Raw genomic sequence first — 14,508 nt, forward strand, 5'->3', positions numbered from 1 at the left:
CTAAATTTAGCCCCTTCTGTTTCTGCACATCCCTGAGCGGCAAGATCTTTGTTTCTCCCCTTTGGTGCCGCTCACTCTGGTTTCAGAGGGGGAACAAAAATAGTCGTGGCTGGCATGCCAGGCTGAGAGCTTTGCACTCGGTATCTCTCTGCAGTGATCCTGGACTATTTCAGGGGAGGGGACTGCTCGAAAATGCTCTGGGATCCCTCCTCCTCCTCCCGTCCCGCAGCAGCACTGGGTTTACCCAGCAGACTGCTCCCTGCCCCTCGCGTTAAAACACCACAGCCTCTCTCTTTTCTTTGGTGGTGGGTCAGTCACAAGTAGGTGCCCAGCTGTGAAATTTCAGACCTGACCTGTTCAGCTTCTGCAAAGAGATCTGCCCACCGTTGGCAGTGCGAGCAGTTAGGAGCTGGGAGCAGCCGTGCAGCGCCATGAACCCCCCGTGCCTCCCTGGGACGCAGCGGGCTCCTGCAGAGAAAGGGTCGTGGCTTGCCTGGTGATCATCCTGGGCAATGGGATGGGGGGGTGCCGGGGAGCCCACGGCATTCAGAGCTGGGCTGGAGCTGCATCACTGGCTGCACAGCCCCTTGCCCACATGGGCAGCCACCGTTAGGAAAAGGCCACAAGCGGCCAGCTGAGACGGCAGCTCTGCGTTACCAGCTGTACCTGTTGCTTTGCACCTCCGACTTGTAGGGAAAAGGCCTGTGCCTTGGCCTGCTGCTGTCCCGGGAGACAGCACAGGGAGGTCTCCATCCGGCATGCCCTCTGTGTCTCTCCCCGCTGCCCTACTGTCCTCTGCAGCAACGCTGAGCCAGACCAGCTGCCCCAAGCCTGCTCCTCCTTGCACCCTGTGTGCTCACTGCATGACCGACCGCTATCCCTGCCTGCTGCCAGACCCTCTGCACCACCTCCTTCCCACCCTCTTTTGACTAATGTGCCATCTGCCCTGCCACCGTGCATTTGGAGTTAGCAGCAGGAGCTGTCTCGGTGGCAGGACTGATCCTGCACAGTGCTGGATCCGGGCCACTGGCCTCTCTTGGTCCATGTGAGCGCTGGCAAGTCTCCACACCTTTTACGGAGCCTTCAAAGAAGTGAAGTCCTGCAGGGTCAGGCTGTGCGTGGCTTTCTGAGTGCTGTGCATTGAGCAGTCATCGTCCTGTGCAAATGTACTATTGGGCTTCTGTAGATGCTGCCCTCTGCGCTGGTGAAGGAGTCCAGCTCCACAGTTGGAGGTGTCTGGCAGGTGCCTCCTGGCTCACATCGCAGCAGGACTCAGACCAAGCTAATGGGAAGGGATTCAGTGTCTCCTCTGGTTTTTCTCTAGGTCCTTGTGCCCCTTCTGTCCTTTCCAACTGTGCAAATCTCACCCCACGGAAATGTATCTGCACGGCTAGTTGTGAAACAGGTGCTATAGCTATACTGAGAGTGACCTCGCTTTGCATTTATAGGAAAAGCTTGGATCCCCAAGCAGAAGCCGATGGATCCTGTTTTGGAAAGTGTGACTCTGGAGCCGGAACTGGAGGAAGCCCTTGCTAATGCCTCTGATGCAGAGCTCTGTGACATTGCTGGTAAAATAGTTGCACGTGAATTGGGGGTTCAAGTTGTTCCACTGCTAGTTTCTTCTTGTTTGTTCTTTTGTGGGAAATGAGCTATTGAGCTTTTTGGTGTTTATCTGAATGCTGTCAGTTTTGACAGGATTTATTTCTTTGTTAAAAAAGATGTGTATGTTTAAAGTTACTCTCAGCCCATGCTCAGGAGCTTGGACCAAAGCTAAGGAGAGAGAAGAAGGATTTATCAAGGGAACAGAGTGTACTGTTTGATCTCTTCTCCTGTTTCTGCCACTGAATCTTGCAAATTGCAGCCTGTCACCTTCAGGAGCACAGCCTCCTTCAAGCCAAACCTCTAGGAAACAATCAAGCAGACCCAGTGAGAACGTGGATTTTTTGTGCAACCTATTAAAGGAGCTGTCAGGTTAGAGCAGTCTAATGCTCAGCGTGCTCAGGGCTGCTGTTTGTTAAAGAGCTTTTCCAACACATTTTAAAGATACAGATTTCTTGTCATTTGTGCGGTCGGTTGGTTTTGTGAGCGTTAGCTCAGGGGTGGGGGAATCCAGCGTTAAAAGGCTGGTCTACTTCACAACGACTGAGGAGCAGGTTGGAATGCATAGAGAGCTGGAGAGGGGACAGAGTGATTGCAGATTGCAGCTGCTGTTCGAGCCCCAACAGTGTGCTCTTCACCAGGCTAAACAAGCCCCATGCAGACCGAGAAGGACAGGCATGGTCCTTATCTGAGGGGTTTACGCCTCCATGGTAGGTAAGTTCAAGCAGTGTCCCATTGCTGCTTCTCAGGTCCCAATTCCCAAGTCTCAAGTCCCATTGCTGCTTCTCAGGCAGTGTTGTCTGAGTGGAGGCGAGCCCCTGCAAGCCTCGTTGCTCTGCAGCTTCAGAGATGACAATATTGGTATCTTGCCGAAGCCAGTAGCGTGGGCTTAGCTTTGTGACTGGGATAGGATATGCTTGGCCAAAGCAGCATATGAACACCCCCTTGTACTTTACTGAGCTCACATGTCCGCTGCTGGTCTAGCAGTCGATGAATATTTCAGTGCTGCTGGCTGCTTCTTCCAGTTCTGTTTCCTTCAGACTTCCATGCTCCCTAACAGTATCCTCCTTGCCAGAAGTCTGTAAGATAGCCTGTAGAATAACCACACCAACTAGACATCTTCTACGTAATAATACCATATTCTGGCTTAGAAATGTGTTTCTGCATTAAGGTTTCCAACGTACGTACCCTGGCCAAGCATTGCATCTCTGGGTTTTGCTTTTTTACTGTACTCCTGGAGTCCTATAAAGCCCTATCCTATAAAATGTGCCTTTCTAAGCTCCAGATCTGTGCAGCAATTATTTTCACAGAGAAATGGTGTTCAGGGCAGCTTGTTCTGCAGTTGTTGGGAAAATACACTTGAAGTGGCAGCAGGAGGACTGATGTGATACTAGCTGTGCTGAAATCTCAATATTGACAGTGACAGCATTGCTTTTCCAAGTTTGCTAAGGCTGTGAGACAGCTCCTGCCTGTTTAGCAGGGCTCGTTGTCAGCCATGGTGTGTTGGATCCCTTTCTTGGCAAGGCCAGCAGGATAGCTCCTGTGGGTGCCTCCTAAGAAGTCCTGGAAGGGCTCCTGTGCCTTTGGTCCACTGGGGTAGGCAGAAATAGGATGCCTTCATTCTGCTTGAGTTCCTTTGGGTAATTCACAGTAAGCACCAGACTTACAAACAGTGGGTCCTTCTTGTCTACCAGCACAAACTCTAGCCCCCCAAAACCCCGCGTGGTCATAACAGCAGATCCTTCCCTCTGTCTGCAGTCCAGATATTCACAGTCCTGGCTGGTGGAGAGATTTCGTTGTCAGAGTAAGCTGTGTTTGGCGTGTATGTCTGTCCCTGAAATGCTGAGCCTGCAGATTACTTTTCTGAGCTGTGTTGCACTCCTGAAAATTTCAGCTCTGAGTACATGGCAGAGAAAAGGGCCAACTAAAATACAAACAATCAAACCCCAACCTCACTCAGACTTTCAGACGGAGACTGCTGGGCTCTGTGCACTCCGACCGGGGATGTGCTGGAGGGGTGGACAGTGGTGTTCGTTGACACCCTTTGCTGCAGGCTGTCCTGCCCGTGCAACCCAGACCTGGAGTCATGGCGAGCTGTCACCGTAACAGATGCCATTCATGTGACAGGCCTCAGGGATAGCCTTCTCCTGCAACTCCCAGCCCTTCTGGGCCAAAGCACTGAGCAAATGGTGAAGGACTGGTGCCAACCAAGCATAAGAGGAGCAGCTCATGGGAAAGCAAAGTGCCTTTGTGGTGGCGTGCTTGAATTTTAGGGAGAGATTTGTCCTTTATTTATTTTAATGACTGTGCCCATGCGAAGGTCGAGATTTGTTCAAATGTGTCTGTTTATAACAAGGATTCACACGTCTGCATTTTTCTTCAGAAAGTCATATAGTCATTTAAAAAAAAGTGGATTAAAAAAACAGTCTATTTTCAAACATGAACTTTCTGTGAGGAGCAGGGTTATCTTTATAAAGAGAATCTTTGTCCAAATGTTACTAAGCCATTGGCTTCCCACTGCTCATTTGCAGCTGGCAGGAATGTCAGCAGATCCCCCTGGGCATGTTTCAATGTGCATTTGCATATTGGTTTTGCAGTCATGAGCCTGAGATACACAAATTGGCAGAAGTTTGGCTTTTGGGCTCTTACAGTCTTTGAATTTTGTTCATACCATCACTTTCTGCATTTCAACCAAGCCAGCAGAGCTTTAGCTTCTCACAGTGTCAACTTCCAAGTGTACAAAGATCAGTTTAAAGCACACCACCACCACCACCCCCCCCTGCTTGTTGTTGAGTAAAAACATGATGTGCGTTGCTATGCTTTGGATGACAGTCACCTCGTATGTTGCTGCCTGAGGGGTCGGTTTGGTTCTGAGTGGGGCACAGCTCATCTCAAAAACTGGACTGTCGCAGTGTGTGGCACATGCCCAGGTAAGCAAGAGTGATGAGGATGTGCAGGTTCCTGCTGGACTGGACCCCTTAGATTAAATCCTACCAATGCCATTCTTTTTTTCTTTTATTGTCTTCTCCTCACTATTTTTGCATGGTGCTGAATCAAGTTGGCTACTGGGAAGCCTTGGCTGTTTGTCTCTTTGTTGTCCACAAGATGATGTTCCTCTTCTATGAATCATGCTACACTGGAATAAACAAGGGAGTACATTTGAGCCCTGTTGTGTATTTATGACAGCTGTGGGGCTCAGTCCCACGTTTGTGTGTTGTTCTGTGCTTGCACAGGGAAAGGTAATGTGCTACGAACCCCCGTCCCGAGCAGCACGGCAGGTATGCGTCTTTTCCTGGCTTTGGAGCCTGCAATAACACAAGTCGTGTTCTCCTTTTCTGTTTCTGTAGCCATCCTCGGCATGCACACCCTGATGAGTAACCAGCAGTACTATGAGGCACTGGGGAGCAGCACCATCGTGAACAAAGAAGGGCTCAACAGTAAGTGATTTAGAGTGTTAGCAGGCTGCAGTGTTTGGCTTTGAAGCTGCTAGCCGAGGCAAAGTGGGAATTAGTTAGAGGCTGCGGGTTGGAGCTGTGACTGTCAGAGCAGCCTGTGATTGCTGGGACCATCTCCGGTGCATCCTTGCCCTGTACGAGCCAGCGCTGTCGCAGCCACTGCTCTGGCACTGTCTGGGAGCTAGCACAGCCCAGCGAACAGCCCCACGCAGGCGGTGTGCCCTCCATCACCCAGTTTTGGACCCTGAGAGCACGTAGCAGCAGGCACTGGCTGTCCTGTGCTGGTTGGCCCCACTGCCAGGCAGCATTTCTGGATGCATGTGAGCATACATGGAACTGCTGAGTGCTTGTCGGGTCTTTCATCTTGCATCTGTTTGTCAGGTCATGCTTCCCTCTCCCAACACTGCTTCTGGAAGAGGAGAAACACACCCAAAGAGAACATGCTGCTGCCCAGGGTGCTTTCGGTTTCACGTCTTGCTTTTTACTTGCAGGTGTGATTAAGCCCACACAGTACAAACCAGTTCCTGATGAGGAACCAAACTCAACGGATGTGGAGGAAACTCTGAAACGAATACAAAGCAATGATCCTGACCTTGAGGAAGTCAACCTTAACAATATTATGGTATTTGCTCTTTTCTACTCTCTTAATAACAGGACCAAACATTTGATACACGGAAGGCAGAGACCAAGTCTGTTTTGCTGCACAGGGTGATACCATAACAGTGCGTGTAGCCAGACAAGAAACACCACTGCTTCCCATCTCCGTTTTGGGCAATAAGCGTTGTTACCTGCTGTGGGACAATGGTGTGGGGTTGGTAGCAGGAGGACTCCCGTAGATGCCTGGAAGAGCGGAGCTGTGTTCCAGGTAGTCTGGGAGATGCGTCTCCAGCCTGTCTGGTTAAAGGCGTTCTAGGTTGCTTTAACGGTTTAGCCAGGCACATTTGGTGGAGGGGCTGTTTATGCAAGATGAAATGGTGGGAGGAAAAAGGCTTCATAATCCTGACACTTGCCATGAAAATATGAAGAAACCTCCCTTCTTGCAGGTAGCCCTGTCCCTCTCCCACCCATCCCTTCTGTGGTACTCCTTTACTTCTTGTGGAAAGCAAATCAGGACACAGCTCCACTTCTGATGTTGCCTCTAGGACACATACACATACTAAAAAATACAGTTTCCATCTGTCCTCCCTGGCTCCAGGACCCCCATCCCATGGGGTCTGTTGAATAATCATATATTGAAATAGCAAGAATGTGGTTAACTGCACGTGCACATTAAAAACACTTGTGCCATGCCACCTTTCTATAACAAAAATATTTTTACTTTCATGTACTTGATCCTGCCTAGTGACCCTGAATGTCTCTTGAGGACACCAGGCTGAGGATCTGGCAGGCAGGCACTTTTTTTGTGTGTTGGACTCGTGACTTTGGGACACGGTTTGGAGAACTGGGGAGTGGCAGTGGAGATGTTAAGCTGCTGGACTCTGCGTTATGGCTCTGCAGATGGCTTTGACTACAGATGATTCCACATGGTGGGATCCAGATGTTGTGGCAAGAAGTCCAAGCTGAAGATACCACTTAAAATTTTGGACAGGTGAAAACTTGTGCATCTGAAAAGGGTATCTAAAGTGCTTGATAAGTGAAAAATACTCATTTTATAGGCACTCAGAATAAGCAGCATGGATTTAATTTCTGGGCTGAGACCTAGCATGGCAAATGTTAGCCTGAAAGATGTTGTATAAAGCAGTCAGAGGTGTCTGTGGTTTATACTGCAAAAAGATCATTTCAGGTCTTTCTGGATCGGGCCTCGTAGGTGGAAATTTTTCTGAACATGACATGAATGTTGCTCAGTGCTGTCATTTGTATTAAAAAGTGCAGGAGCAGTGCTTTGTAGGCTCATGGATCCTAGTTACATACATCCCCACAACGCCTGCGTTCGTAAGTAGCTGAGTTTCTCAGCAATTAAATTAAACAGCAGACATTGTAGCTTGAAATCAAGGCAGTGAGCTATCAGCTGTGTGGGAAATAGGATGAAGACATTGCCATGCTCCTTAGGCCATGCTGATTATAGCAAGAGAATTTGTAAAAACCTTTATCGACCCCTTCCTAAATTACTTCAGTGCATTTGGTGATTTGACCTTGATAAGAAATTTGAAGTATTGTTTAACTGTATTGCATATTATTTCATACAGATGATGGCATAACACAGGTTTTCTGCATTTCTTTTCACAGAATATTCCCATACCAACTTTAAAAGCTTTTGCGGAAGCGCTGAAAAATAATACCTATGTGAAAAAGTTCAGTGTAGTTGGGACACGGAGCAATGATCCTGTTGCTTTCGTAAGTACTGTCGGCTCGCTGTCATAAGGTTGTGACAGGAGCTGTTCTTGGGCAAGGTATTTTCGGAGTTACTGACTGACTGCTTTTGCACCTTCGTCACGTTTGGCACGTTCTGCACCTCTGGCGTTTGGTGCAGATGCTTCAGTTTCAGGAGCGCTAGCGAAAGCCAGCGACAGACAGGCTTTGGTTCCTTCGCTTCCTTTTTCAGCTGCAGGGATTTCAGAACACAATTCTTTAATCCCATTTGGTCTCATATTCACCCTCAAGGATCTCCCAGAAAAGGAGAGGGAGACAAGAACTCACTTCCTAGTGGCATTTTGTAAAAGAAGTTTGTCTCTCTCGATTTATCCTACATCAGGGCCACCCATTTGTTTCTGTTGGTACGAAGCCATATGCTGCTGTGTGCACACCTGTCCCTCCCCTTGCCCATGTCTGCTCCGGCTCTCTTTCATGTGTTCCTTTGCGCAGACCTGTGCAGCAGCAGGACTCTGCATTTCTTATGCATGGCCTCTGTGGGTGATAAAGGGTGTTTCTGGCTGCTGCAAGCGATCTTAAATATCAGTGGGGATGCAGAGGGGTGCTGAGCTGTTCTGCCTGGCCCTCATGCTACCTTCCAGGCTGCATCCTTGCACACTCCTCCAGCATCACTGCAACCAATTTTTGCTCTTCTTCACCCAGGCCACCCCTACCTACCTCCACGCACACATATGCACACCAGTTTCCTGTTAGCAAAAAACTTCTTTTTGGAGAGTGAGTACAGCCCTCACATTATTTCAGGCACTCTGGACTGGGGAAGAAGCCTGTGCAGGCAGCAGTGGTGCTGTCTGAGGGCCCGTGAGGCACTGTACAGGGCTAGGGGGGCTGTGGAGCGAAGTGCTGTGTGAGTGGGTGCGAGTCAACCCTGCCGCTTGGGCATCAGTTTCTGCTCCTTCTGTTTCATAACATAGACGGGTCCTCCCGTGCAGCTTATGAAATGAGATCATCAGATCAGGTCGGGGGGTTTGGGAGCATGCCAGCCCACTTCTGGTCTTACCTGCTGAGGAAAGCAAAAATGATTAATATGGTTGTGATGCCACTTGGGAGGATGTCTTGGACATGGAGAATCCCTTGTTGTTCGAGACAGGTCAGACCCTCTCTGCCTGCTGTGATGAGAAGCATCTCAGCCCCGTGCAGAAGGAGCAGTGCAGGCAGGGAGCTGGTCAGGCAGGAGGCAGGGCCGATGCCGGCCAGCATCCCTGCCATCACCATGCTGGCTTTAGAAGAAGAGGGACAGATGAAGCTGTCACTGGGCAGCCACAGGTGTGGACTGTCACCTTTTGGGGTGGCCCTAAGGGTTTCTCCATACAAGGTTTTGCTGTGGCCTCCAGCATGCTCATGTCAAGAATCCCCCTGCAACAAGGGGGAACCCCCTTCACCCCGCATGGAGCTCACCCATCTGGTGGCACTGAACCTGCTTGGCACACGGGGTCCTCCCGGTGTTCCCTGGAGGCGAGGAGAGTTGAGTCCCTGCTGCTCCAGAGTGCTCTGCCCCTGCCTGTCTGACTGCCAGCTCTTCTCACCCGCCTCTGCCCGCAGGCACTGGCAGAAATGCTGAAGGTCAACAACACGCTGAAGAGCCTGAACGTGGAATCAAACTTCATTTCTGGGTCAGGGATCCTGGCTGTTGTGGAAGCGCTCCAGGGCAACACATCGCTCGTAGAGCTGCGCATCGACAACCAGGTAAAGCGTGCGTGAGCAGGAGCTCTGATCAAGTGAACGTGTCCTGGTTGCGGGAAGTTGGGTCGCTGGTTAAGGTGGAGGGTGGCAGCACCGCCACTGCCAGATTGCTTTGGGGAGGTTTCAGCCCCTTGTTTCTGCTGCAGTTCCTGGGCAGTATCTGCTGCTACCTACAGTGATTAACAAAGGCTGTGGCAGTGCAAGAAGCTTTCCGTGTTCCTGGTGCTGCCCTGGAGAGCGGTGATGCACCTGTCCAATATCACACCTTGCTCCGAGCTCTTGCAGAGACTTAAATAATAATGTCTATTTAGTAAAACTGAAATTTTTCCTACAATGCAAGGGAAAGAGAAGGAGAGCGCCAGAGTGTGCAGTGGTACAGATGCTGTGGCAAGTTTAGTCCCCTCAGAAACCCAGGGGGTAGTAGCAAAGCAACTGAGCTATGGGGAGCTCAGGGACAGGTGACTGGGAGTTCAAAATCATAGTTTCTCCAGATGTCTCTTAGCTGCAAATCTGTCCAAGAAATAAAGTCTTTGGGCAAGAGGACTTGTGGGAATGTCTGCTGGAGGAGTTGGAGCCACTTGGTTGTACCAGGAACAGGCCAGTGGTTTGTTTCACCAGCTCCAAGTCAGAAATGCCAAATGGACCAGCAGGTCCAAAGAAGAAGGGAAGGGCTGGAGATGGCAGATGTAAGTGCTCACCCTGAATCACCCTCTGATCTAACCAGCTTGCTTTTCTGTTTTCTCTTTTCAAAAGAGCCAGCCCTTGGGCAACAAAGTAGAAATGGAAATTGCGAACATGTTGGAAAAAAACACCTCCCTGCTGAAGTTCGGGTACCATTTCACTCAGCAAGGTCCCCGGCTCCGTGCCTCAAATGCCATGATGAATAACAATGACCTCGGTGAGTCGGGCTGGCTGCACGCCAGGCAGCACGGGAAGGTCCCTCCCTCTGCCTGTGGGCAATTCCTAGTAGTGGAAGGGCAGAACTGCTCACTTGAAGGCTCCGGTGGATGTGCTCGAATTAGAAACCAACCCTTGAAGGGCCTGATGATGCCTTGCCCCTCAAGGAGGAAAGCAGCCTTCACTGACTGGTTCCCTAACCAGCTGCCGTCGGCCAGGCGATGGGTTGTGCTCCAAACCTGGAGACGCTGGGCAGCTAAAACTCCCAGAAGAGGCAGCGTTTTTGGCAGTAACAGTGGGTCTTGTTGGGAAGGAGTGAGAGCTGCTAACGTGCTTCGGTACGGCACATGATACAGCATATGGCACATGGGTTGTGAGCTGCCAGCACTTGCAATTCCTGCCAACTGCTTGTCTTCCTCCAGCTTCATTCCCACTTTAACAAGGAGATGAAAAGTAGTAGAGTTGAACTTTGATGGCAGTGGGACTTGGCCCATCCCCTTCAGCAAAACAAATTGGAAGTGTTTCCTGGGGGAGGTGGGGAGCCACATGGCTTTGAGTTATCTTTATGCTCTCAATGAAGTGATCAGAAGTGCTTGTGAAGCAAAACATGGGCAAGTCTGCAAATTGCTGTTTCAGCCAATGCATGCGGCAGAGGCTTTCCATTGCTTGGCTACAAGCTGCTGTAGAGCACTGGAAATCAGTCCAGCAGAGCCGTATTGAATGCAGCCAACATACCAGCCACGCTGTACTCAACAGCTCCTAACTGCATAGGCAGGGTGCTTACAAACATGACAGCACCAAACTCCTTCTCCACAGCAGCAGACAATATATCCGGGAGGAATAAGCAAAAATTTGCAGATTGTCCTTTTTGTACATTAGGAAGAACTCCTTCCCTGGGAGGGTGGGTGTTTGCAGGACTCGGAGGGACAGAGCCAGCAACTGCCCTGACCCAGTGTTAGGCAGAGCCCTGCTGCGAGCGGGAGGTTGGGCTGGAGGCTCCCAGGACCCCCCCCTGAAGTAGCGCTGCTGGGTTCTGCCAGACACATCTAGAAAGCAAGGGCTAACAGGCAGGGTCTGAGAAAAGACCTAATGTATAAATGCCAGCCATGAAGAAATGGTGGAAAACTGGAATCACGTGTTTTAATCTGCATATGATTCACCACAGACAGGGTCTTCTGTTCCTTCATGAATCAACTTCAGGTTTAAAAGCCACAGAAAAACAGCTTTAAGTGACTGCCATATTTAGACGAATGATAAATATGTTGTGTTTTAAAAATGAAAAAAAAAAAAAAAAAACCAAAAAAACCCCCAATCTTGCTTCAGCCAGTACCGTGCTCCTAGGAAGCACAGCCAAGCACAGCGGTATGTGCCAGTTCTTCAGGGACCACACAGAATACTTGGTATTACAGTTCACTGTGTATTTATTCTGCCTGCAGCTGCATTCCTGGTCACGAGAGAGGTGCACCAGGAAAGGCTTGCTATTGTCTGTCCTTTGGAACAGAGCAAGGTTTTTAATGACCATGCAGCACCTGGCATTCAAAGTAATCAGCTGAAAGATTTGAATCTAGTGTTTTAATTGTTCCTGCTGTTAAGGGGGGGAATTCACAACTTGCCTTCCACATAACAGTTGTGCATTTTGCCTCTTTGACCATTAAGCTCTGCATTTTTTGTCTGATTTGGTTCTTGTTTGCAGCTCGTATTCATCGGTCTGTTGGTCTCTGGCAATAGCATCTCAGCTCTACACCTGGACAATGTATAAGTATAGAAAAACTTTATTTTCCTCCCTGTCAGCAATAGCTCTCTGCTTGTGCTCCACTCCAGTGCTCTTGCCTACCATCACCTGATGCTACCAGAACTTGGTTTTGGTCTTACAGCTTCTGTTCTCTGAGATGCTCTATATGAACCAGCTATGAAGGCTTTTACATTCATCCTTGTGAGCTAACTTCTGCATCCTCTTTATACCTTCTTTTTTTCCTTTTTTCCTCGCACACATTTCTTGAAAAGTCGTGAGTGTAGCTGTCAGAGCTGTAAATCAACTTTTAAGAGTAGATATGAGACTGCTTTAACCATGTTGACCATGATCAGAGGGCTGGAGCCTAAAGGCTTAAGATAAGAAGTGAGATAGAATTTATTTCCTTTTTTTTTAATTTGAAAGGGCAATTGAGTAAAACTAGCAAAGGAAAAACTGTGGCATCCATCTCCTGCTGTCTTCACATCAGTCAGCATCAGATAATGCCTTGGCCAAAGTCAGATTACAAAGACAAACTGTGAAATGTAATTGACTGTAGAATAAGGGAGGTAAGGCTGAAAGTAGCTTCTGGCCTTAAAAATTCCTAGGGAGTGAAACTTCATCTTACCTTCCTTGATTTTAAACTGTGTAAGGCTGTACCTGCTGCTTAAAGCAGGAATTCAGAAGCTGATGCTATCCTGTTTCTTTCCTGGCAGAAAGTACATCTCCCAGCTCCTTTCCACAGATGGGTAAGCCAAGCCGGCCATCCACATTGTCCCTTCACCGTGACTGACTCCTCTTCCTCTTCTTTTTCAGTGAGGAAGAGAAGACTTGCAGAGTTGAACGGGCCTATTTTTCCCAAGTGCAGAACTGGAGTGTAGTTCCTGGCTATGGAGGTCATTCCCGGTGATCTGTGCTACACTGTGGAAATCTAAAGGCAATAAGTGCCTTGACAAGAGTATTTGTGGTGCCTCGGTTCTGTTTTATGCACTAACAGTTTAAAGTAACTAGTGGCTGTAGTTGAAGATTTTATCCGTAGGACTGTTGATGTTTTCTGTAGAGTTGGAAACTATTCAAGCCAGTAAAAACCTGCCAAGATTATGCAATCTCAGTTTAGATTACATCCCAGTGTAAAAGTGACTCTTAATTAACCTGGGACCTAATTTTTCTATCAACTTCCTGCACGGTGTTTCATACAGTTAGGATGTGGTATGCATGAGTGAAAGATACAACTGTTCCACACAAATTATAGAAGTATTAAAAAAATACTTTATTTTTTTTTTCCAAATTGATCTCAAGTAACCATAGAGGAGCAACTAGTTTAACAAGCACTTCTACTACCTGGAAACATGGCTAATTTGAAGAATTGTGAATTACAATTTTTTACCGACATTTGCTGAGTCAATTAGTTGGAGATGCTGTTTCAAATGCATCCCTGTGTTTCTTAGAAAAAATTGATCTCCACCCCCTGATTAAATGGAACTTAAGGCCACCAATTATAAAACAGAGTCTCAAAAATTGAGCGGTTCAGGATGGGTTAATATCCTTCTAACCTACACGTATCTGAAGAAAACAGTCATCTTTAGAGCCATGATGCAAATGCTAACCCCACAGAGATGGCCAAACTAATCAGCAAACCAGAGCCCTCTCTTCTAATCCCCACTCCCTTCAGTTTCCTAATGTTAAAAGTGTGTGTCCAGATGCTCGCTGGAAACAAGTAAAATTCTTTCTCTTCGCTGTTTTGTCCAGATGACCATGTCCACCAGTTAAATTTTGTTCTGCTAGGGATTGTTTCTTTTGCTGCCATCCCTAATGTCTGCATAAATGCAACAATAAATGTTGTGCCCTAGAAAAGGTGTTACGTGAAATACCCCAACTCTAAACTTACACTGCGTATAGTCTGACAGCTTTTTGTCAGACAGTCCACTACCCATCATCTAGCCTGGGAGGAATTCCCCACAGGCTTGTGTAGCTCCCAGACATGCAGTGGATTGGACCCAGCACTATCCCCATTCAAAACTCCCGCTATTAACATGGGCGGGATCCTGCTCGGCAGGAAGAGTCTCCTGGCAGAAGCACTGCTGTACTTGAAGCCTTATTCTTGGTCTGATGACAACGTCCTAGAAAATGTTCTCACTTGCCAGAAATGTCTGCACACATCTGTTAAGAGTGAAGTTTTGCAGCCTTTTACACATATTCCAGCAAAAGTCCCACAGACTTCTTCAGAGCTTGTGCGCAAATACCACCCACGATTTAGCTCTGACCAGTGAAGCAGAGAAACTCTCTACTTTCAGCAATGTGGGAAACATAGTTGTTGCTCTTCAAATCTTAATAAATGCGGCAGTGGTGTCAAATAGAATGCTTCACTATAGCTTCTTCCTCCCACCCTGCAAGTTCCATATCAGAAAATGAAAAGAATACAGAAGAAAAATCCTTGAAAACATATTAAAAAAAAAAGAAAAAAAGAAACTGGCAGACAGCTTCTTTCTTCCATGTGCACTGTGAAGACTTCAAAATGGTCAACTAAATCATCAAAGCAGAGCCACACAGTTTCAGCTGAGCCATCCACTCAGATTTGCATGGTACAGGCTCAGCTCTTCCCTTGGCTTCAGAAGAACATAAATGAATCTTATCATGGGAAATCCTGATGGTGCTAAGAAACCCAGACACGCAAGGAGATGCATCTGCAGAGCAGGGAGCACTACCACAGATACTACAACAGCATTTTTTCCTGAATGAAAAAAAAAAATAGCCCTTAAAATAAAAATAAAAATAAGC

At 48.1% G+C, this 14,508-nt stretch overlaps 1 protein-coding gene across 1 annotated transcript in view; it reads left to right on the top strand.

Moving 5' to 3' along the window:
- The window catches only part of TMOD1 (tropomodulin 1), a 30,194-nt gene extending 15,688 nt beyond the window's left edge, over positions 1-14,506 (top strand). The window contains exons 4-10 of the mRNA XM_075488458.1: positions 1,449-1,568; positions 4,947-5,036; positions 5,546-5,676; positions 7,281-7,388; positions 8,964-9,107; positions 9,858-10,002; positions 12,547-14,506. Coding sequence (XP_075344573.1) covers positions 1,449-1,568; positions 4,947-5,036; positions 5,546-5,676; positions 7,281-7,388; positions 8,964-9,107; positions 9,858-10,002; positions 12,547-12,611 — 803 coding nt within the window. The 3' untranslated portion in view covers positions 12,612-14,506. The remainder of the gene's footprint in view (positions 1-1,448; positions 1,569-4,946; positions 5,037-5,545; positions 5,677-7,280; positions 7,389-8,963; positions 9,108-9,857; positions 10,003-12,546) is intronic.
- Positions 14,507-14,508: the final 2 nt, after the last annotated feature.

Source organism: Mycteria americana, chromosome Z, assembly GCF_035582795.1.
Source record: "Mycteria americana isolate JAX WOST 10 ecotype Jacksonville Zoo and Gardens chromosome Z, USCA_MyAme_1.0, whole genome shotgun sequence".
Taxonomy (NCBI): Eukaryota; Metazoa; Chordata; class Aves; order Ciconiiformes; family Ciconiidae; genus Mycteria; species Mycteria americana.